Here is a 21,657-nt window from a genome sequence, read left to right as displayed (position 1 = left end):
TCGCCACTTTAATCAGCACACTACACTCAAACATCATTATAAGAGTCACATCTGCCGCAAAAATAACTTCATTATAGTATCCTAAAGTTTGTTATAAATGTTTATCTGCTACGCTGTCTCTGTGACAAGACAATTCTTCATTTAATTCGCTATAACCGATAATTCGTTTTATTCGTGTTCATTATAACACGGTTTGAGTTTAGTTCCAGAAGCCATGTTCGGCAAGAGCCGAGCCTCTTGATATTTCCATGATGTCAGAATTCCTATTATGAAACTCTTGTACCTAGGGGCACCAGATTTTGTTTTAGGTAACATTGTAATTAGGCTATGGGTGCAAATGTTATCGGTGGTTGGCCCAGCTAAGCCTGCCATCCTAATGGAGGCTTGTTTGAAAGCGCAGTTTGGGTAATGCAGGCATGCCAGACCAGGATTGGCGGTGCAGTGCCAGTGACATTTGACGAGCGTCGCAGCCTGGTTTACCGGCCAAAGGCAAACGAGTGGCCCAGGTGTGGCCGAGATACATGCTGCAATCGGCTAGTCATGGGTGTGAGCCGGATTATGGAGCTGTCTATAGCGGAGCCATTTGCTGCACCAGTGGACCTCAATGCCTACCCGATGTACGCCAGCATTGTGGCCTATCCCATCGACCTGTCCACCATCAGGGCAAGACTAGAAAATCGGTTCTACAGGTACATTCGCTCCTTTTGCCATTTTCATAATATCTTGCCATCAGCATTTCAATAGGTAGGGCAGACGCATGAAGTTCAGGGCATTAATTAGAAGAGGTACACATAGTGTTGTGCATATTGTACATTGGCATTCATATTTCCTTCATGCAACTTTGCACTGACGGAACATCATTCATTGCAACATTGACATTTTCTTTATACTTTTGTTGCGTGGCAAGTCTGCAGTTATGTGCTCCATATCCAACAACAAAGTATCTTCTGTGAATCTTTTGTGACGGTTGGCCAAATTGCTCCTGCCGGAGTTTGCACATTTGTGCTGGTGAAACAAGAACAAAAGTTCATTGCTGTTTTCATTGCAGGCGGATGGATTCAATCCGTTTTGATGTCAAGTTCCTGGAAATCAATGCAAAAAAGTTCAACGAACCAAACAGCAAGATTGTGCAGAAGGCAGTGCTGCTGACGAATCTCCTACTGCAGTTCATCAAGTAAGCAAGTGGGCCTACTTGGCAGTAGAGACAAGCACTGGCTATGATGAACGTAATGAACACTGCTAACGAGGGCGTGTTTCTTGTGCAGTAATCAGTCCTGCCAAGACCCCATCAAGTTGTACCAGCAGTTGGTGGATGATGCTGCTGACAGGTACCACAGTTCATCGGTTGAGGAAGATGACTTTGTGTCCACAGACGCGGAAATGAATGGGACAGGGCCGTCTTCCTCCAGTGTGAAAAGAAAAAAGGCAAGCTGCTAACAAAACCCAATTCTTTGGTGCAAGGGATGGAGATTGTACAAACATCTTGCCGAGCGTGGCTGTGTCTTGAAGAACTCGCTGTGGTGGAAAGTGGCTGTGGCATTCCACTGTGGAACACGATTTTGTAAATTTAATTCCAATTGTGACAGGACACAGAAAGGCTCATGTGTTAAATTTAGTTGTTAAAGAACTGCAGGTGACCTAAACCATAATCCAGAGTGTACATAATTTGTAATAGCATGGTTGTTGCAGTTTTAAAAACAAAAATTCATTGATTAAACAATTTATACAGTATAGGTTGTGTACAATTTAGCTTTATGTAGGACTAAGCAGAATATAATACGCTTTTGTATTTATTTATTTATTTATTTAGTTAATACTGCCGACTTCTGTGCAAAGTCGTAAGCAGGAGTGGGTTACAGATACATTTGACAATATGTTTCCCATTGCAAGAAAACAACAAAAGAGGCTTTTTAAAAAAAAAAACAGTGCATCGGGGGAAATGTAGGGGAAGACTAGGAATTTGCAAACCTGGAAAACAAATGTCACTGCAGCCATTCTTTTTTTTTTTCTGTCGTTTTTCTTTTAACTAAAAGTACAGAATGAGCTAATTTTGCTCAAAAATAGGCAAGGAAAACAAATACATCGACACAATGAGCAGAATGTGCACAAATATACAAACAAGCTAGTGCTGATCATACCAGATACATACAACTTGGGCACACAGTATAGATAGCATGCAGTGTCACTGAAAAAAAAAAAAAAAAATGTTCAAGTGATGGTTGGCAGATTTGCTATCACATTCATGAATGAATGAACAATTGTGGATGACACAGCTTCATGCACTGATGCCATATAATGTCAGACTTGTTGCTGTTGGTTACTAGAATGGATGGAGGTGTTGACGTTAGCACATGTCATATTAATAGAAAAGTAATTGCAACTCGAAGCAAAATTTAGCACAGAAACATTGAACAACATGTAGTTATGACTGAAAGGCATTCCACTTTAACGAATTCTTTTCCTTAATGAAATGTTTTGTGGTCACTACGCCACCATTGAATGGTATCGTGTTGTACTTGTCCTATGTAGGGGTGTGTAAATATTCGAAAATTTTGAATAACGAATCGAATAGGGCATATTAGAAGTACCGAAAATTTTTAAGTAATAAGTATTGGTGAAAAAAACCTCAAGGGAACAAAACATTGCAACAGAGAGGGGTAACATTTCTCGTTTTAATCATCAAATTACCAAGGTGCGCATATGCAGCCCGAGGTGTTGCGGGATCATTGACACTATTTATCGCAAGATGAAGGCGTCTTTGCTTAAAACTCTTGTAGCTGAAGCGACAGAGTAATCAATCCGCTATCTTCATCATGATATTCATGACATTGACTCATGAATATTGTTCTATATTTATATGTCAGTTTTATTTAAAATTTGTCGACAAAGTGCTACCTTCAATGCTGTAGTCACTGCTGCATTTCAACCTGCAGTTACAAAATATTTCTAAGGCTCTAACCGCCGTATTCTAGAACGTCCTTTCACTAGACGCTTCGCCTTAACTTGAGAAAGTCGATGGGAGTGCCATCTCTAGGCAGGACAAGTCGCTGCGTATCAGCGATAATCTGCTGCAATTCTTGAGAAGTGGCACTGTGCTCAACTCGGTTAAGTGAAGGACTAACTTTGAGTTGAGGCTTGTTTGAGAATACGGGGGTAATTGCTGCTGTATACAAGCTAGTTCAGTTTGCATAATTGTACTGTTGTTTTTTTGTCGGATAAATGTAATCGTAATGTTCCTTTGTTAAAGCTTGTGAATATTGCCACATGTGTTATTTTGATGTATTTTGGATTTCACCCAGAAATACTGTTAGCAACGCTCGGCGCAGACCGCACCGCAGTGTTTCAGAAGTTTCGCGATTGTTAAAGCTCATTCCGTTAAGAATACACGCAGGACGCGAATAGTCTAGTGTATTCGCAAACTTATGCTGCCAGCAGTGATAATGCTGGAATCTTCTATAGCACGTTTATAAAAGCCGGCACACTTTACCGCTTGTCAAATTATCGACGGCCGACACCCTGCTCACCGCTATCAGTATACAGCGTGCATTTCTTGCAGTTTGGCCAAATAAAGAGTTAAATATTTCGGAGTTCTGCTGGAGTCTTCTTCACCGTCACAACCACGTGACAATATTTGCTTTAAATGGTTAAATGGCTGTTTCTAAAATGGTTACATTAACATTCTAAGGCTGCCTTGAAAATGGCTGCCTTACTATTCGAAAACTATTCTAATAGTATTCGATTCGATGCCATCACTACCCGATTTGTATTTGATTCGGTTCAGAAATTCACTATTCACACACCCCTAGTCCAAGGCACTGCTGAAAGACATGCTGTATGTTTATCGGCCTTTGCGCACATGCTCGTAAATGCTTGACCACTCATTGATGGTAGATGCTCGTTTGCCTGCAGACAACAACGTCCAGCAGACCCCAGAAACGGAGAGCCCCCGGCACTGCCCCTCTGACCTCGGTGACATGGAAAGGCCAGTGCCAGGAGCTGTTGAACTTCATCTTCCAGTGCGAGGATTCCACACCTTTCCGGCAGCCAGTGGACTCGGCAGCCTACCCTGTAAGCCTTGCGTTTATCCAAACATCACAAAGCAAGCAGATAGGTCATCCAATGTCTCATTTTGTGTGCTCAGTGTGCCCTGTCCATGTTAGATGTAGCGACTCATTGTGCTTCATTCCCTGATGTAGTTTCCACCTCCATATCTTGATATCCACTTGCAGAAGTGTTGTTGCAGCATCTAGAGAGCACCTTTTTCTGAACAGGTTGAACAGTTAATTTTTCTCCATAATCCTTTCTAATGTATATGTTGCCAGAAGTCTGATTAACGTTCTGCAGCCTATTTAATTTATTTGTTTTCGGGAGTTATAAAAGCTGTTGTCAACTCCTGTCTCGCAGCTTATAAGTACTACACAATTACCCTATATTCGAAGGCTCTTTTTTTGCTTATCTGTTTGTGTCTAGGATTTCGAAAGTGTTTGTTGCTAGGCCTAGTTCATGCGCAGTATATTAGGAATAGTGTGAACTAATGCTGTGCCTGTTTTTGCCACAACCGGGATTGCTTGAGTGTTTATGGCCTGTGCTTGCAGGACTATGCCAACATAATTGACACGCCGATGGACCTGGGTACAGTGAGGGATCGGCTCACGCGGGACCTCTATCCGAGCCCCGTTGAATTTTGCAAGGACATGCGGCTCATCTTTGCGAACTCTCGAAACTACAACACCAACAAGAAGTCTAGGGTAGGTGGTGGTCACTGCACTGCGCAGGCTGAAAGAGCAAACAGAAAGGCCTCTGTACTCAATGTGCCTGCGGCACTAACAGCCTTAACCGTTGTTTTTTAAGGGTATGAGGGTCTTGAAAAAAGGTTCATTTGTTATCCTATCTTAAATTAAGGAAAATTAGCATGCATGTGCATGATTGAATGGAGGTTTCAAATCTGCAAACAAATTTCAGATATATCATTCCACATTGTAATAATAAATAAATTTCCACGTTGTAATTAGGTAATTTCTTACGGGTCGTTCTGGTAATTTGCAATACAAAAAGTTACTTTTCTGAACTACGTGGTTCTTCTAAAACGTCTACCCCACGGACTAAAGCAAATTAGATGCCAAAAGAGCTATTTCTTTAATCAGAAATTATTTTCGAACTTCGAAGGTGTAAAAATTAGCCTCCACTAATTAGCTGGTACTTATCAAATAATTACAGTTGCATCAAGGTTGTGACATAAAAAGAAAGGCTTCAGCCGGTATTTCACTTGTTGCTGAAAAGGGTGATACCAAGTTTGTTTAAATTTGTTCATAGAAACTTACTCAAAACTTCCGTAAGGCAGAGGCACTTCACAATAACAAAGCCGAGAAAATGGCGTTTCAAGTTTTCAAAACATTCATTTTATCTATTGAGCCTGTAAGAAAAAGAAAGGCTATTTTGCCATAGCATAATCATTTTGCAGAGCACAATTTGGATTGTAAATACTTCGAAATTGTGATTTCCGAAAAATCACATTTTCTTAACGATATTTTTGCTATTTTGAGACCCTTGTCTTCACTTAAACTAACTGCAGTTATGGCTGAACATGTTTATTGCAAGCTTCATAGCGGATATGTAGACGAGAAGCTGAAGGGTAATGATTGTCTAGGCATCATATTGACAAAGACTCAAAAATATATAAGATCAGGTTGACTGTCAGTGTCCTCGTAAGGATACCTATACAAACGGCTTTTTCTATCTCTGCTAAACTTTGTGCCTCAAACTAGGAAACGTTAGAGGAAGCTAAGCTAGCGCAATCGGCAATGAAGCATAATAAGGTTGAGTTCATATTGTTACGTGACGGGACGAAGACTAGAGGCTGTATTTACAGTGTATTTACAGAAGAGTGCCCGGGCAAGGCAGCGGCACATAACAGTCTCCAAATCGTCGTCGTCGTCTTCAGCCTAATGGTATTTGATGGCTGTCCGCAGCATGACCCCCGGCGGTAAAAGCGCCGTCCCGGAGCTTTTAAAGTTATGGGTCAGATACACTGGAGTAGGCCTTGAGTCGACTGACGTGCACGATGTCACTTGACACCGCGGCAGAGGGTGAAGGAGGACTGACCAGAGTAATCTCGTAGGTTACGGGTGTTACTTGGCGGATGACGCGGTAGGGTCCTGTGTATCTAGACAGGAGCTTCTCCGAAAGTCCCACATGACGGGAAGGCGACCAGAGCAGCACGAGCGCGCCAGGCGAGAAGTGTGCGTCGCGGTGGCGGGCATCGTAGTAATGTCGCTGTGTGTCTTGCGAGGCAGTCAGCCGAGTACGGGCAAGTTGGCGCGCATGATCGGCAAGTGCTATGGCATCACGTGCGTACTCGGTAGCTGGGGTGGCAGCCGAAGGAAGAACAGTATCAAGTGGGAGGGTGGGTTCACGACCGTAAAGTAGATAAAACGGCGAAAATCCGGCAGTGGCGTGTCGAGAAGAATTGTATGCGAACGTGACGTAAGGGAGAGCAATGTCCCAGTCATGGTGGTCATTCGACACGTACATCGACAGCATATCCGTGAGGGTTCTGTTGAAGCGCTCCGTGAGACCGTTCGTTTGCGGATGGTATGAGGTGGTCAATTTGTGCTGAGTGGCGGAGGAACGCAGAATGTCGGCGATAACTTTAGAGAGAAAGTTACGGCCACGGTCAGTGAGTAGCTGTCGTGGAGCACCATGGAGCAAGATGATGTCATGTAAGAGAAAGTCCGCGACGTCGGTGGCGCAGCTGGTGGGGAGAGCCCGTGTTATGGCATATCGGGTAGCGTAATCAGTCGCCACGGCTACCCATTTGTTCCCGGTGGATGACGTAGGAAACGGGCCGAGAAGATCAAGTCCAACACGGAAGAACGGCTCTACGGGAACGTCGATTGGTTGGAGATGACCAGCAGGGAACATCTGGGGCGTTTTGCGACGTTGACAGGAATCACAGGCAGAAACGTAGCGTCGAACAGAACGGAGGAGACCGGGCCAGTAGAAGCGACGGCGGATGCGGTCGTACGTGCGCGATACACCTAGGTGTCCTGCAGTTGGAGCGTCATGAAGTTCAAAAAGAACAGTTCGGCGCAAATGTCTCGGTATGGCTAGAAGAAGTTCCGGCCCGTCTGGATGGAAGTTACGACGGTATAGGACACCATCCTGGAGAACGAAGTGGCGCACTGAAGCGTCATTGGGCGATGTCTGCAGACGGTGGATGAGTTCTCGCAGCGAAAGGTCGCGTTGCTGCTCGTCTGCGATGTTCTCGAAAGGAGACAGAGAAAAGATGCCATTGGGTGCGTCGTGGTCGGTGTCTTCGGCCTCGTCTACCGGATAACGGGACAAGCAATCGGCGTCCATGTGCAGGCGACCAGACTTGTATATGACAGTATAGGAATATTCTTGAAGGCGTAACGCCCAGCGACCAAGTCGTCCTGTAGGGTCTTTCAGTGAGGACAACCAGCAGAGCGCGTGGTGGTCCGTTACGACTGAAAAGGGTCGGCCGTATAAGTATGGGCGGAATTTCGCAACCGCCCAAACTAGGGCCAGACACTCACGTTCCGTGATAGAGTAGTTGCGCTCCGAAGTTGTGAGGAGCCTGCTGGCGTAGGCGATGACGCGATCAGTACTGTGCTGTCGTTGGGCTAGTACTGCGCCTATGCCGTGCCCACTGGCGTCGGTACGAACTTCAGTCGGCGCAGAAGGATCAAAGTGGGCCAGAACGGGCGGCGTTGTAAGCAGCCGGATCAAATGACCGAACGCGGAAGCTTCGGCGTCGCCCCATACAAATGGCACCTCTTTTTTCAAAAGGTCAGTAAGTGGTCGTGCTATGACCGCGAAATTTTTCACAAAGCGGCGGAAGTACGAGCATAAACCAATGAAGCTGCGTACATCTTTAACACACTTAGGAATCGGGAAATTCGTAACAGCGCGGATTTTGGATGGGTCCGGCTGTACTCCATTGGCATCAACGAGGTGGCCAAGCACGGTAATCTTGCGACGACCAAAGTGGCACTTCGATGCGTTCAGTTGCAAACCAGCTCGGCGAAAAACTTGCAGTATTGCAGATAGGCGCTCTAGATGACTCGCGAAAGTGGGGGAGAACACTATAACGTCGTCCAAGTAGCACAGACATGTGGACCACTTGAATCCTTGAAGGAGGGAGTCCATCATGCGTTCAAATGTGGCCGGTGCGTTACATAGTCCGAATGGCATCACCTTGAATTGATAAAGACCATCAGGTGTGATAAAAGCGGTTTTCTCGCGGTCCATATCATCCACAGCGATCTGCCAATAGCCAGAGCGTAGGTCAATAGACGAAAAGTAGCGAGCACCATGTAGGCAGTCAAGGGCGTCGTCAATACGAGGTAAGGGGTAAACGTCCTTTTTTGTTACTTTGTTGAGATGCCGGTAGTCCACGCAGAATCGCCACGAGCCGTCTTTCTTTTTCACTAAGACAACGGGTGACGCCCATGGGCTGCATGATGGCTCGATGATGTTCTTGGTGAGCATCTTCGTGACTTCTGCCTGAATCACTTGACGCTCTGCGTGTGACACTCGATACGGACGCCTATGAACAGGAGCGGCATCGCCAGTATTTATGCGATGTTTCACGGTCGTAGTTTGTGCCAAAGGACGGTCGTGAAGATCAAAAATATCGCGGTACGAAAATAGAACCCGGTAGAGGTCGTCAGCATTCTTTGGGGGTAGATCTGGCGCAATCATTCTCTTCAGGTCGTCGAGAACAGATGCGGCGGACTGCGAGTGGTCGGTGTGCTCGGTAGTACCATCCTCCAACGTAACTGATGCTATCGAGGGATCGTCGAAGGCGCTGATATGTGCCAAGGATATCCCTCGTGGCAGCACTTGCATTGTCAAGCCAAAGTTGACCACTGGAAGACATGTGCGATTGGATGTAATAGATAATACAGAACGAGGCACTGTAATACCCTGGTAGAGAAGAACATCCTTGACAGGAGTCGCGATGTACTCCCCGTCGGGCACTGGTGAGGATGGTACCAAGTCAACGTAGGTCAGAGCTGTGGGTGGTAAGCGAACGAAGTCTGCGGCGGTGAGGCGAATGGGAGGCGGCGCAGGGTGATCTGGAAGAGGAAGGTCAAGGCGGAGAGTACCGGTAGAGCAGTCTATGAGCGCCGAATGAGCAGAAAGGAAGTCCAAGCCAAGAATGACGTCGTGGGGGCAGTGGGCGAGTACGGTGAAAACAACGATGGTAGATCGATCGGCGATGTGGACTCGAGCTGTACACATGCCAATTGCACAAGCTGTTCCGCCGTCGGCGACACGGACAACTGGCTTCGTGGCTGGTGTTAGAACTTTCTTCAGGCGAGTCCGAAGACTAGCACTCATCACAGATAAATGGGCTCCCGTGTCGATCAGAGCACGAACAGGAACACCGTCGATGTGTGCTTCAATGAGGTTCATATTGGTCGAAAGGGTCAGTAGAGGATTTGGCAGCGTAGGGAGCAATGCAGCGGCACCTCCGGGCGCTGCATCATCTAGTTTTCCTGGTGGGAGCGTGCGTTGAAGCTTGGCGAATTGGAGCGACGGGGCTGGGGTGAGCGGGACTGCCGGCGCAGGGGCGAAGGTGAGCGTGAGTACGGGCGGCTAGGAGCAATAGATTCAGTGGCAGCGTGATCGGTACGTGCTGTAGAGGGACGGTAAGAGCCATAGTCGCGGTTGTAGCCAGTGTACGTGTGCTGTGCAGGAGAGTTCCAGCGATTGCGACAATGCCGAGAGATGTGTCCAATCCGGTGGCAGATGAAACAGATGGGCCTGTCGTCAGCAGTGCGCCATTCAGCGTTGCGGAAACGTGGTTGGAACTGGGTTGGTGAAGGGGATGCAGTCGGAGGATACGGCCGAGAGTCCACGTGGTTTACCGAGCAGACAGAGTGAAGTCCCATGCTTGCAATCTCCTGACGGACAACTGCCTGAATCATCGAAACCGGAACTGCAGGGGGAGAGCAGGTGCTGGGCTCGCAGGTAGCTGGATAAGCAGCTTCAATTTCTCGTCGCACAATTCGGGTAACGTTGGCATCGTTGCTTGTTGAACGGGGAACATCGGCACAGAACGACGTCGGCGCGGTGTTAGGCAAGCGAGCAAACTGCGGAAGAATGCGCTTGCTTTTAGCGAGTTCCAGGCGCCGGCATTCTTTGATGACCGCATCAACAGTGCACACGTTATTGAAGACGAGCAGGTTGAACGCATCATCAGCGATACCCTTGAGAATGTGAGCAATCTTGTCCTGTTCCGTCATGTGCGAGTCAACTGCACGGCAGAGAGCCAAGACGTCTTGGATGTACATGACGTACGGCTCTGTTGACGTCTGCGCGCGGGTCGACAACGCCTTCTTCGCAGCGAGCTGGTGACCGTCAGGGTTGCCGAACAACTCTCGTATCTTCTCTTTGAATAGATCCCAACTTGTCAGCTCAGTATCATGCGTCTCATACCACACTCGCGGGGTGCCGTCGAGGTAGAATAGCACATTGGCAAGCATGAGAGTAGGGTCCCACCGGTTACCTGTGCTGACGCGTTCGTAAAGGCTGAGCCACTTGTCGACGTCTTGCCCATTGGCGCCAGAGAAAACACCAGGGTCACGAGGAGCGGTGACGTTGATGTACGTCGCGTTGGCGGCAGGTGTTGGAGCCGGAGCGGTCGGCGCATTTTCCAGAGCCATGTTCGAAGGCTCAAGGTGGCGTCCACTGCGAAGCTTCGTGACGAAGGGAGGTACCCAGCACGTCCACCAAAATGTTACGTGACGGGACGAAGACTAGAGGCTGTATTTACAGTGTATTTACAGAAGAGTGCCCGGGCAAGGCAGCGGCACATAACAGTCTCCAAATCGTCGTCGTCGTCTTCAGCCTAATGGTATTTGATGGCTGTCCGCAGCAATATTTTCTGCTATTGGTGTTTTTTTGTCGACAGAGTGAGATGCGATTGCAGCATCTAATGCACCCATTGTTTTTCTTTTATGTGATGTGTGTAAAGTCTTAGATTGGCAGGGCATTTGTGCTGCTCTTAGCCAGTACCATTAACCTAAACTCAGATGTGATTCAGACCTGTTAAATAATTACACATCCTCTTATAACATGGTTAATTAACAGTGCAATGTAAAATGTTACCCAGTGACCAGTTAGACATGCTGTGATGCTGAAACTCTGCATTGAGGAGGCCTAAATCATGTGACTGTCTTACTTATTGATGAATTTTGTCACTGTTCAAAAATCATCCGTGGTTTCTTTTGCATATTAGTGTTCTGTAGTTGACAGTGCCTACAGCATTGCATGCTTCTCCTTTCAGATATACTCCATGACAATACGAATGTCTGCTTTGTTTGAAGAACGCATTCGTCAGATCACCAGTGACTGGAGGTCAGCAGTGAAGTATGAGACCAAAGTGAAGAACAACCAGTATGTTAGCAGCAGGTGAGCTTCGCTTGCGTAGTTGTCTCTTGCCATGTCAGTGTTCTGCCGGTGCAGCTTCAGGTGTAACGTCAGTAGCAAAAGTGAATGTGACGCCCCTCATGGAAATCTTTTATTTTGAAACAGTTGTCAGAGATGGCATCTTGTACAGTACGTAGACTCCCGTAAGGAACTCAAAGGAAAACCTGAAAATTTTTTCGTCTTTTCAGAACTGCCCTTCAAAAAGACATGCTAACATGCCAAACGCATCCAAATATGTTACTTAAAAACATTGAATGATGTTGACTGAGAATGGGGATGACTTGTCTCGGAAGTTTGCGCTAAAGAAGAATTGGGTTATGGATTACCAGCTAGCCCAAACATGCATATTACTAGAATTGGCTCAACTTGGTAAAATTTACGTCTTCAAGTACCGTATTTACATTAATCTAATGCGCACCCAATTTTGCGGGTTCGAAATAAAAATGCACATAAATGCCTTGTTATCAGAATATAACAGTAAAACTGTGACAAGCCTGTATGCTAGGGAAAAAATCAATGGGAGAGAAGAGCGCAATTCGCCTTCATAGAATGAAAATCTCCTGGCGTTTCATTTTCTTCTATGATCCTGTTTTGCTGGCTCTAAGATCACTCCTGGATACACATCAATGACGGGCCATTACTTTGACAAAGTTGGTACACACTGAGTTGCTTAAGAAAGCCTGCAAGCTTGTCTTCAAGGTTTGCACATTTTCTCGTTTTCGGCCCATAGTAACTTTTCCTGATCGACGTCCAGCTGAAGATCTCCCTTTGTGCTGCTCACCGTTGTAAGCCTCAGGCTCAGGAAAAGACACAATGCAGTGCTTTATTTTTTCACTTTCCAATGGTCGCCTGAAACTGCAATGCTTGTTGCACGGAATCGGCAGTGGTGGTGGTCACTGCAAAAGTTCATCCACTGTCGACGTGGATGAGTGCCGTGGATGTGCCGTGGAGGATTGCCGTGGATGAGTGCCTGTCCACTGTCGACGAGAAGAGTGCCTGTTGGGTGGTTCATCTTGGAATGATTTTTTTTTTTTTTTTTTGCATTTAGTTTATGGGAAACTGAACACAATGTTCCCATGTTGTTTGGCTTAAGCAAGAATTCGTCTTAGTTAATGGGAGTGTACTGTATGTGAATCTGAACATAACTGAAAGCCTTTGTTGTGACCTCACAGATTAGAACATTGTTTTTCCTTAAAAGTTGGTAGCTGGTTTTCTTGTAATACATACTACTGTGCAGTTGTGCACATCCCATAGCCTTGAGAAGGCTGAGAAATACTGTATCATTGTTACGTATTTCCGGAATGTAAACTGCATTCTTCGTTTAGAATTTCCAAATGGCATCATGTTTTTGCTGAAAAAGTGTTTCCTTTAGTTAAATTATGAAACACTCAGATTTCCAAACACATGGCAAGATGCTTTCTTAGTCAATTCTTAAAGCTTTCACATGGCTGCATGATTAGGTAGAATGGACTCAATCTGTGTAAGTCTGTTTAGCATAAGTTGTTCTGTTCCAGATTTTTAAAATATTTTTTCTGGCACTGTTTCAGACGCCACCCAGCAGCGGTGCTTGATTTTTCAAGTGACTCGCAGCCATCATCATCAAGAACGAGTGGCCAGTCATCACAAGCTGGCACATCCTCATCCACTATGAGATCAGCTGGTAAACTCTGCGTATATTGTTCTTTAGCTTCTCTTGAGTGAAACGTTGGTTGCTTACGTTCGTTAAACCAATGTGCTGTCCGTGTCTTGCGCCTGTCCGTGTCTGTTTCGTCCGTTGTCTAAGAAATTTCGTGCAAGAAGTATTGATCATGGAGTACCAACTAGCTCGGACCCACGCCTTGTGAAAGCACAGTTTTCAGAAATTGTTGCGTGATGTGATCCATCTCTTTTTATTTTGATTGGAAATCAATATTTAATGGCTTGTATGATATCCAAGGTGAAGCTCATTGGCAGCAATGGACACAGTTATTTTCGAACCATTGAACAAGTAAAAACAGATGTTTCCCTGTGGGCACTACAATAAAGCAACTGGTAATGCATCGCACACATACTGCAAGGTTGTGGGTTTGGTCCCCCTCTGGTGGATGTTTTTTACACTTTCGTTTCCTTTTATCTGATAATTGCTACACTCAATTAACAAGTACAAATAACTCTCCCTGTGTTTACCTCCACATGTGCTCGTCATTTACCACACAGTGATAACAAAAACTGTCAAATCGGGCGCTTTGCTGTAGGGATAGCCTTGATTTGCTCCTCTTGACGCGTTAAAATAAGCAAGTAGCAAAAGGAATGCTGAAGCAAGTGTCGCCATTGTCCCGTGTTCCTTCTTCTAATACTTGCAAGTTTCTCAAGTAAATGGCCACACCGAGAGAGGCTTTGCTAAGAGGGAAACGTTTTCATGGCGACAGGTAGATCCGTTTTACAGCAAGCTTTTGCCGATACAGTGAAACCTCGTTAATACGTACCTGCCGGGAACGCGGCATAACTACGCACTAAACAGTAGTACGCATTAAACACCAAGTACAAATTTGCATCTCCTAGCGTACGCCATCGCCCAAATAAATAGAGTGCCACAGCAAATATTGCCTTAAGTACCCATCGCAAAGCCTTTTCTTTCTTTTTGCCAAAGTGGAGAAAAGATCCTGGCACACTCGCACGACCGCCCGATAATGCGTAGTGGCGACGCCGAAGAGCATTTCGAAACTATTGCAGGGTCCCTGATACGTGGTCAACGCAGTGACCGACATAGCGACAGAAGGGACAGTGTGATTTCCGCGGTATATGTGTGTGCGTCTAACCGCGATCTGCCACTAAACGAAAACTGACACAGTTCCAGTGAAACGCGGTACGGCCGCGTGGAGCCGGGAGCCGATCGTCTCCCGGCTAGTTGCGTGCAGCGCGTCGCCTACTCGGCTCACGCCGTCACTACCGGGCCGCTTGCTGTGCCGCACGCGCGCATTTATCGTGGGACTGTTGTTCGTACCCACTTCGCTCCAGATCGTGCACAGATGCGGCGAGTAGCTTGTTCGGTTAACGCAGCGATGACGGGCTTCATGCAAGCGATGCGCACTCCGCGATGCTCTAGCGGTCCTGGCAGCGGACGGAGGCGCGTTGTGTGGTCGCCTAATAAAAGCTTGCAGTATAGTTACAACCGCGCTACGCTTGCAGTATCGTACACGTGCGTTTAGTGTGATAGCGTCAATCCAGCGAGGTTTCTCGGCGCCCGCGACCCGCAACGCTAACTACGCAACAGCGATCTGCTTTCGCTTCTATAAAGCGGTGCGCGCCTTATGACGGCTTAGTAGCGTTTGCTGTCGGGCTAGTTGGTACATGGCTGAAGTTCTTCGACCCTAACCGAGCATTTGTGCCATTAATTCAACTTCAGCCTTGAAGACGGCCGCGCACGACGAAGCGGCAGCGATCGGTGGCCCAGCGCGTTCAGGTTGTCGCCTAATAAAAGCGTGTAGTAGGCTTAAAAAGTAGCGCTGCGCCACACGCGTGCCCGAGCAGATAGCTGAAGATACTTATTGTGATAAGGTTGTCGGCGATAAGTCATGTTGGCGCGTTCGTCGGTGGCCGCCACCTCGCCTTCGTTCTTTCCCGATGCTTACCAGCAAAGGCGTCGCCGCAATCGCGCGGAAGTCGGAATCGGGGATCGACTGATCTGCGCACTTCTCAAAAAGGCGGAAGACCTTTGGCGGCACATTCTGGCGTCGGGAAGTTGAGCAGCACAGTAAAATTTTATGGCACAAAAAGTTACCGCGGTACGCAGGGTACGCACTAACCGGTAGGCATAGGGCGAACCACTACGGCTTAAGCGGTCAGCGAATGCATTGGGCTCTATGGGACTCGGTCGGGGATTCGTCGCAGCTATGTTTTAACCGTTAGTATGTTTAAAGCGGGTACGTATTAACGAAGTTTGACTGTAACAGGTTAGGATTCGGTAACTGTTCTACATCGCTAATCCTTCATGCCTTTTAACCAATATCGTAGCGGTCCCAGCGTGTTCAATGAAACAATTGCACACAGGCAGCTTCTAATAATGTTTTTTCTCTTTTCCTTCTACATCTTTTAGTGCTCCAAGTAAAGTGCTATGCAGAGTCCGATTCAGATACGGACGATGATGTTGACATGAAGCAGATTGTGCAAGCCAGCAATTTGGTTCGGTCTACCAGGTCGGGCGGACAAGGTGGGCACCCTTCTCATCCGTAGCCTGATCATTTCTTACTAAGATAGGGCTGTCTTGTTTGTGAGATTTTTTGTGTTAACCTCATTGACGACCCCCTGTCCACATCATGGCATATGTCCCAACTTGAGTTTTATAAGACAGTTCCATTTTGTGCAGGTGACCGAATGGTGAACGGGAAGAAGACGTCCCCCGCGGTAACGTGGAAACTGCAGAGTAGCTCCTCTAGTGAAAATTTATCCAAGGCCAGCCGCAAGCGAAAGGCCACACGGTACATCTCTTCATCGGAAGGGGACGACAGCCACAGAGAGGCCGAGGAGGAAGAATGCAGCCAGGATTCCAGTGAGGACGAGAACAGCGAGGAGCAGCATGACGAAGACGACGACGATGACAACTACGATGACTCTCCTCCAGGCAGGCGCAGATCGTCGAGGCGAGCCGCTCGCACCAACGTGATTGGCAGCGACGACAGCAGCAACTCGACTAGCTGCAGCGGAGAGAGCAGTTCGTCGAGAAATACATCGGACCAGAGGAAAAAGCGCGAGAACAGCAGCGGAGAGTCTGAGATGACAACGGGCAGCTCGGAAAAGTCGTCTTCCTTCATGACAGACCACGACTACGGACAGCCTCGGCGGTCGTCGCGCAAGCCCCGCAAGACGACTAGTTTTTCACCGGAGACGACCGTCAGGTCTAGTGCGACCACAAATAGCAAGACTCGCGTGCAAACAAGAAACCGTGGTCAGCAGAAAGTTCGTTACCAAGAAGATGAAGATTCAGAGTGGACAGGTGACTCTGACGATGAGGAGGACGGACTTGACTCAAGGGCGCGCGAGGTGCTTTCCATCAGCAGCCGGGGCCGGTTACGAAAACTTTCTAAGCATGCGGCACGTGCCATGGTGGCCCAGTGAAGTCTGCCTCCATATACAAATCGGTCAGTGGAGTGTCAATGTTTGTTGACATCTCCGAGAGCTCAGAGTATCATCATCTTCACATTGTCCAGCAGCCAAATGACGTTTTCATATGTAAATTGCATACTTCACACGCCGGTTTTTCGTTATTATTTATTGAAGTCATTCGTGAAGGCTGTGGAGGGCATTTCTGCTTGTATGTAGGATGAATGTGACAAGGCTGGAAGTCTTATTTTAAACATTCCAGTTTTTCAGCGGGCATGCCGGGTTTGAAATTCACCACACATCATGTTGCTTTTTGTTGAAATGTTTTTTTTTTTTTCAACTTCTCGTTGCCCATTGTAAGTGTTTATCATGTTGATGTAGATAATTAGTGATGCAACTGACTGTATATATAATTGTGCATGTAAAAACAACACGTGTCTTCTGTAAACTCTGGTGGTGAGGGCTCTTCCACAGTGAACTGTAAGTGCAGTTGTGAATGGTGTACTTATGTTTGTCTGCAGCTTTGTTTAGCTGCATGAGACATGTTTAATGGAATTGTGTAAAAAGAGTTGATTTCCAGTGTGTGCTTGTCTGCTCACTGCCAGCGTGTAAAACAAATGTGAAAAGGTTCGGTGATGAGAGATTACAAGCACTTTGAGAATGCAACAGTGATTCTATGGCTTTTATTTGATTGAAATTCTTTACACAATTCTCACTAGAGGTATGCCAGCAGTGCTTCTTTGTTGGGGAACCTGCTTCATGGCTGCCATTGCAATTAGCACTGTGCATGCAAGTCCAATGTAGTAGATGTGCAACTTCAGAGGGCTCGTACTGCCAAAGGGCCACAACCACAAGCCTCTCCGTATGGAGTCTCTCAGGTGATGCGATGCCACTGCCACAAAAGCAATCAGTGCTACTTTGTAGACTTGGGACAATCCCAACAGCTTTCCCAAGAGTGCAACAACCGACAAGCTCACGAGCACCACTGAACTGCAGTGTAAAAACGGTCTCGTCTTCAGGTTTGTGGCGTTCTGAAAGAGATCAACAGTACACCAACTTAGCAACAGGCTGCAGTACTGCATGCACGTAACAGGTGCCACATTTCATCTACATACTGCATACACAAGCATGATTGACCATATTTTCGTCTTTACCACAGTCACTGACAATGTAGGAATGCAATGGCAATTGCGCTACTTTCGAACTCGAGAGAATTTGTATAGATGAACCAGCCAAATTACATACACCTTTCCTAAGTCCAGTGGAAGGGAAACTTTCAAAACTTTTCAACATTAATGGTGTGACTAACCGGGTGCTCTAATTGAAGCACAGATGCGTAATGTGTGGTGCTCGTGTGCACAGAGCTCATGCAGAACTAAGAGCTCAACGCTAAGTAGTATATTTTTTAAACTTGTATGGCCCATGCTTTGCATAGAAAAGCAACACGTGAAACATTGTAAAGCAGCATGAATGCGCAGCGGGTGATGGTATCGATGTAGTGCCAAAGACGTGCGACATCAGCGGCCAAAGTGCACAGCTTGCAATAAAAGTTGGAAAAGTCAAGTGAAAGTGACATTCAAGATTTGGTAGAACTGTTTCTAATATATTGATACTGTAGCTACTGAACAATCAATGTCCTGCAGCACCACACGCCAATATTGTTTTACGATGGCACTGGGGGAGTCGAGTTCTAATGCCTCTATGAAACCAAGCATGACAAATCACATTTAGCTGTTGTACACAAGCTCTCTGCATGCCGAGGGCTCCGTTACCTCTATTTTCAGAGATCTTGCGGCAACAAAGTGATCAACGTCGACAGCACAGCCAAACAGACCGCTGAGTAAGCTGTCTAGCAGGCTGGCCTTTCGCAGCGGTTGACCCGAAACCATTAGCCAGCATAGGAACGCGATCAAACCGTGCGTCGCATTGTCCGCCAGCGCGCGAATCCACGGAAGCCGGCACAGGCCCGTAACGTAATCCCCTGCGGTTGACACGGCCGCCGTCATGGCAGCTCCGAGCAAGTAGAAGGCCACCATTACGATGTTTCGGCAAAACGTGTCCGTACAGCGTGGATAAGGTAAACGTGCGGGCATGCCCCGTTGTTGGCACAAGGCACAACGCGTGGAGTGGCACGCGCGCCTGCATATCCTTTGACATCAGCAATGTTTGCGCATTTTGCAAGCGCAGAACGAGGAAAGAAATGCGTGAAAGTCGGCGGAAAACCGGGAACACTCCCGAACCGAAATCAAAGTAAATAGCAGCCAGCTGCGACGACCGCGACGACGCGTCGACCAGCGTTGCCAGATTGGAAAGGGGCTTCGACACCAACCCCAGAACAAAATTTCACCAGATTTCACCAACACTACAAAATGGCGACTATGACGTCACTTTTTTTTCTTTTTAGCGTTTTACTTTGCAAAAGCCCTGCCCCATAGAAAATATTTCTGCTGTTTATACGATATTATTACAAAGGAGAGTGATTTGATTATTTCTGCGCTTTTCACTTGTCGCTGTCACTGCTGTCACTACCTACCACATAACCCCCTTGTCAGTTTTGAAACTGCCGCTTCGCTATGCATTTTCTTATGCTTATTTCGCGAAAGGCCCCGCCGCTGCCATTGAAAAAGGCAGGCGTGTGCTTCCCACAACATCCGGTGACCGTGTGCCTATCGGCAGGCATACTTCTGGGCAGCGAAAATAGCTGGAACCAACGAACAAGGTACCGCGGAGTGAAATACGAGAACGGAGAAAAGACAATACATATAAAAATAGAAGAAACGGGACGGGGGTGCGAACGGAGGGCGGCGGAGGGAGCAGGGATATATTCTCGAAGAAAAAAAAAAAAAGCACGGGAAGAGGGTGGGTGGTGCACCATCGAAGCTGCATAGTCCGCAGGCGCCTCTTCCGAGCCCCAGGCAAAGAAACAAACGCCGAAGACGGATGAAATGGGCTACGTACAGATGGGAAGAACAGCGGGGGGAGGGGGGGGGGGGAGTGTAGCTGTCTCTTGTACTACACTTGTACAGTTGTGTGTGGGGGTGGGGAGAGAGCGAGGGAGCACACAATTCCTCGGCGCGGCGGGTGCGCGCAAACGAAGACGCGTCTGCACGTGGCAGTGGCGCTCAACAGATGCATCCACCGTCGCGAAGTGACGCACGAATAGTCAGGCAACCATTTTCGAAACAGCTATAGGATCCCATAACACTTTCTTTGCAACAAATATTCACAGATTTTAACATAAAAGGAACATTACGATTACTTTTAATCGACAAAAACTACTATACATGCAGTTATGTAGACTGAGGTAGGCGTACGCATCAGCGACTGGAGCATACGGGTTATTTTGTAAATATACATTGAAATACAACAGTGACAAGAGTATTCAAGGTGGCTCTTTGTCACTAGCCTTTAAATAAAACTGAGGTATAAGAAATAACCGAACACCGCACATCGAGCTAAACATTTATTAAAACAGATAAACCAACCAGTTATCACGTAATGGGCTTTAGCGCCACAGACAGATAAATATCATTGTTGAAAACTGCATGAAATTTACATCACGCGATAACTATTGCGTCCAAAGGTAGCACATCCAAGAGGCAGCCAGAAATCTTTTTCGGGGGGGGGGGGGGGGTAAACCATACTATATGTATGTACGTGCGTGCGTTTGTGTGCGTATATATACGCAAGCAAAATTGAAAATTTTCACAGCCCCCCCCCCCCCCCCCCCTGGCTACCCCCATGCCTGTCTCTTGTCTTGTCTTCGATGCGCTATGCCTTTGGAAAGCGAGCCCGCCGTGCAACAGATAACAGTTGCATCTGTTGTTAGTGCATGTAAGCATGTACAAAAATGACCCCTCAATGCTCCAGCATATCGTTACTTCGGGGTTTTCCGTCCATGCTGAAGAGTGTATATTGGAAAAATATATGGTATTTCGAATATACACTATTCGATTCGAATGCCGAATCGAATAGAACACTATTCGATTAATTATTCGAAATTTTCAAATATATATTCGCACACTCCTAGAAACAGGCAAGGTTTTTGGGTGGCCCATCCAAGGATGTTAAAAAGACGCTGGAGTGACAAGCCGAACGATAAAACGTCAGCTAAGAAAAAGTAGCAAGTCAACTGTCACGTACATGTGCTCTTAGTTTAAAACCAATTAGCTTACCCTTACCTACGGTGTAAGATATATACTCGATCTACATATATATCTCACACCATGATACATCTCGTTTTCTCTTCATATGATGAAGCCAGTGTCCACAAACCGACTTCAGTTATTTAGCCCTATTTACTGTTTTTATCCACTTAGCGCGCGTTAAGGACCCAAAAACTATAAAGAAAACAAGAGGTAAAGACAAGGTTGGTCTTGAACACGGACCTTCGATGGCTAATTGTTCCGAACAGATACTTCAACGTGCCTCTGTGTTACTGGCTTCCTTATCAAAGCCTTGGCGAGCGTTACAAACTCATTGGGATATATTACTTTCCTCGTAACCGACCATATGACTAACCTAGCATTTACGTCACCAGAACAAGGGCATTTTCTAATCGGACATCAGACGAGAAGGCTATGTTTTTCAGGTAAGGTATGTCCAAACGCTGGCTTCACATTCGGTTCTGCAAAATTTCGATTGCTTCCACTCTAGAATTTTTTTTAAACCTCTTTAGAGCCCGTCGCCTTCTAGAGCCATAAAGGTGGATATGCATAAACAAGGAGAAGGAGAAAATAAACTTTATTGAAGACAAGAGGAACGAGCGGAGTGGCGTCCAGCAGGCCAGCGAACTGTCCCGCGACCTTCGCCACACAATCAGCCTGCTCGGCCGGTTTTGGTTTGAAGGTTTGTAGATTTGAGTTATGGCACCATATTTGAGTGCAGCAAGAAACTGGCGCTACTCGTGGGATGTGGATGAAGCAATAAGTTGTCGGCAACAACGCGGGTAAATAAACGCGGTGTAAATAAGAATAATTGTATTGACAAGCCATTCCCCAACATTTTTCACCACTTTTCACCAAATTTTGTCTGGTGTAGCCGTTCTGGCACCTCAACACCAGCAGCCCCCAATTTTCACCAGAATTTCCCAATCTGGTGCCGAATTTCACCATCTGG

The 21,657-nt window shown here is 46.7% G+C and overlaps 2 protein-coding genes across 2 annotated transcripts in view; one reads left to right on the top strand and one right to left on the bottom strand.

Annotated features, from left to right (window-relative positions):
- Positions 1-17,199, top strand: part of LOC119396673 (bromodomain and WD repeat-containing protein 3) — a 45,572-nt gene extending 28,373 nt beyond the window's left edge. The window contains exons 25-33 of the mRNA XM_037663972.2: positions 429-689; positions 1,049-1,174; positions 1,266-1,425; positions 3,910-4,068; positions 4,596-4,748; positions 11,318-11,442; positions 13,008-13,120; positions 15,536-15,649; positions 15,806-17,199. Coding sequence (XP_037519900.1) covers positions 429-689; positions 1,049-1,174; positions 1,266-1,425; positions 3,910-4,068; positions 4,596-4,748; positions 11,318-11,442; positions 13,008-13,120; positions 15,536-15,649; positions 15,806-16,554 — 1,960 coding nt within the window. The 3' untranslated portion in view covers positions 16,555-17,199. The remainder of the gene's footprint in view (positions 1-428; positions 690-1,048; positions 1,175-1,265; positions 1,426-3,909; positions 4,069-4,595; positions 4,749-11,317; positions 11,443-13,007; positions 13,121-15,535; positions 15,650-15,805) is intronic.
- Positions 17,193-18,808, bottom strand: LOC119396671 (transmembrane protein 267). Its single transcript, XM_037663968.2, has 2 exons — positions 18,312-18,808; positions 17,193-17,570 (listed from the first exon to the last, which is right to left on the bottom strand). The coding sequence occupies exons 1-2, from the start codon at positions 18,630-18,632 to the stop codon at positions 17,241-17,243; spliced, it is 651 nt and encodes a 216-aa protein (XP_037519896.1). The 5' UTR covers positions 18,633-18,808; the 3' UTR covers positions 17,193-17,240.
- Positions 18,809-21,657: the final 2,849 nt, after the last annotated feature.

The sequence above is a fragment of the Rhipicephalus sanguineus genome, chromosome 6 (assembly GCF_013339695.2).
Source record: "Rhipicephalus sanguineus isolate Rsan-2018 chromosome 6, BIME_Rsan_1.4, whole genome shotgun sequence".
NCBI classification, from domain to species: domain Eukaryota; kingdom Metazoa; phylum Arthropoda; class Arachnida; order Ixodida; family Ixodidae; genus Rhipicephalus; species Rhipicephalus sanguineus.
Note: the sequence above shows the minus strand (reverse complement) of the source record. Positions and strands in the feature narration are given on the sequence as shown.

Excerpts from the sequence above, each read along its gene's own strand:
- LOC119396671 (XM_037663968.2), bottom strand. The coding sequence starts at position 18,632 with ATGCCCGCACGTTTACCTTATCCACGCTGTACGGACACGTTTTGCCGA. Across the intron at positions 17,571-18,311 it reads CAAGATCTCTGAAAATAGAG|AACGCCACAAACCTGAAGAC; the intron begins GTAACGGAGCCC and ends GATCTCTTTCAG.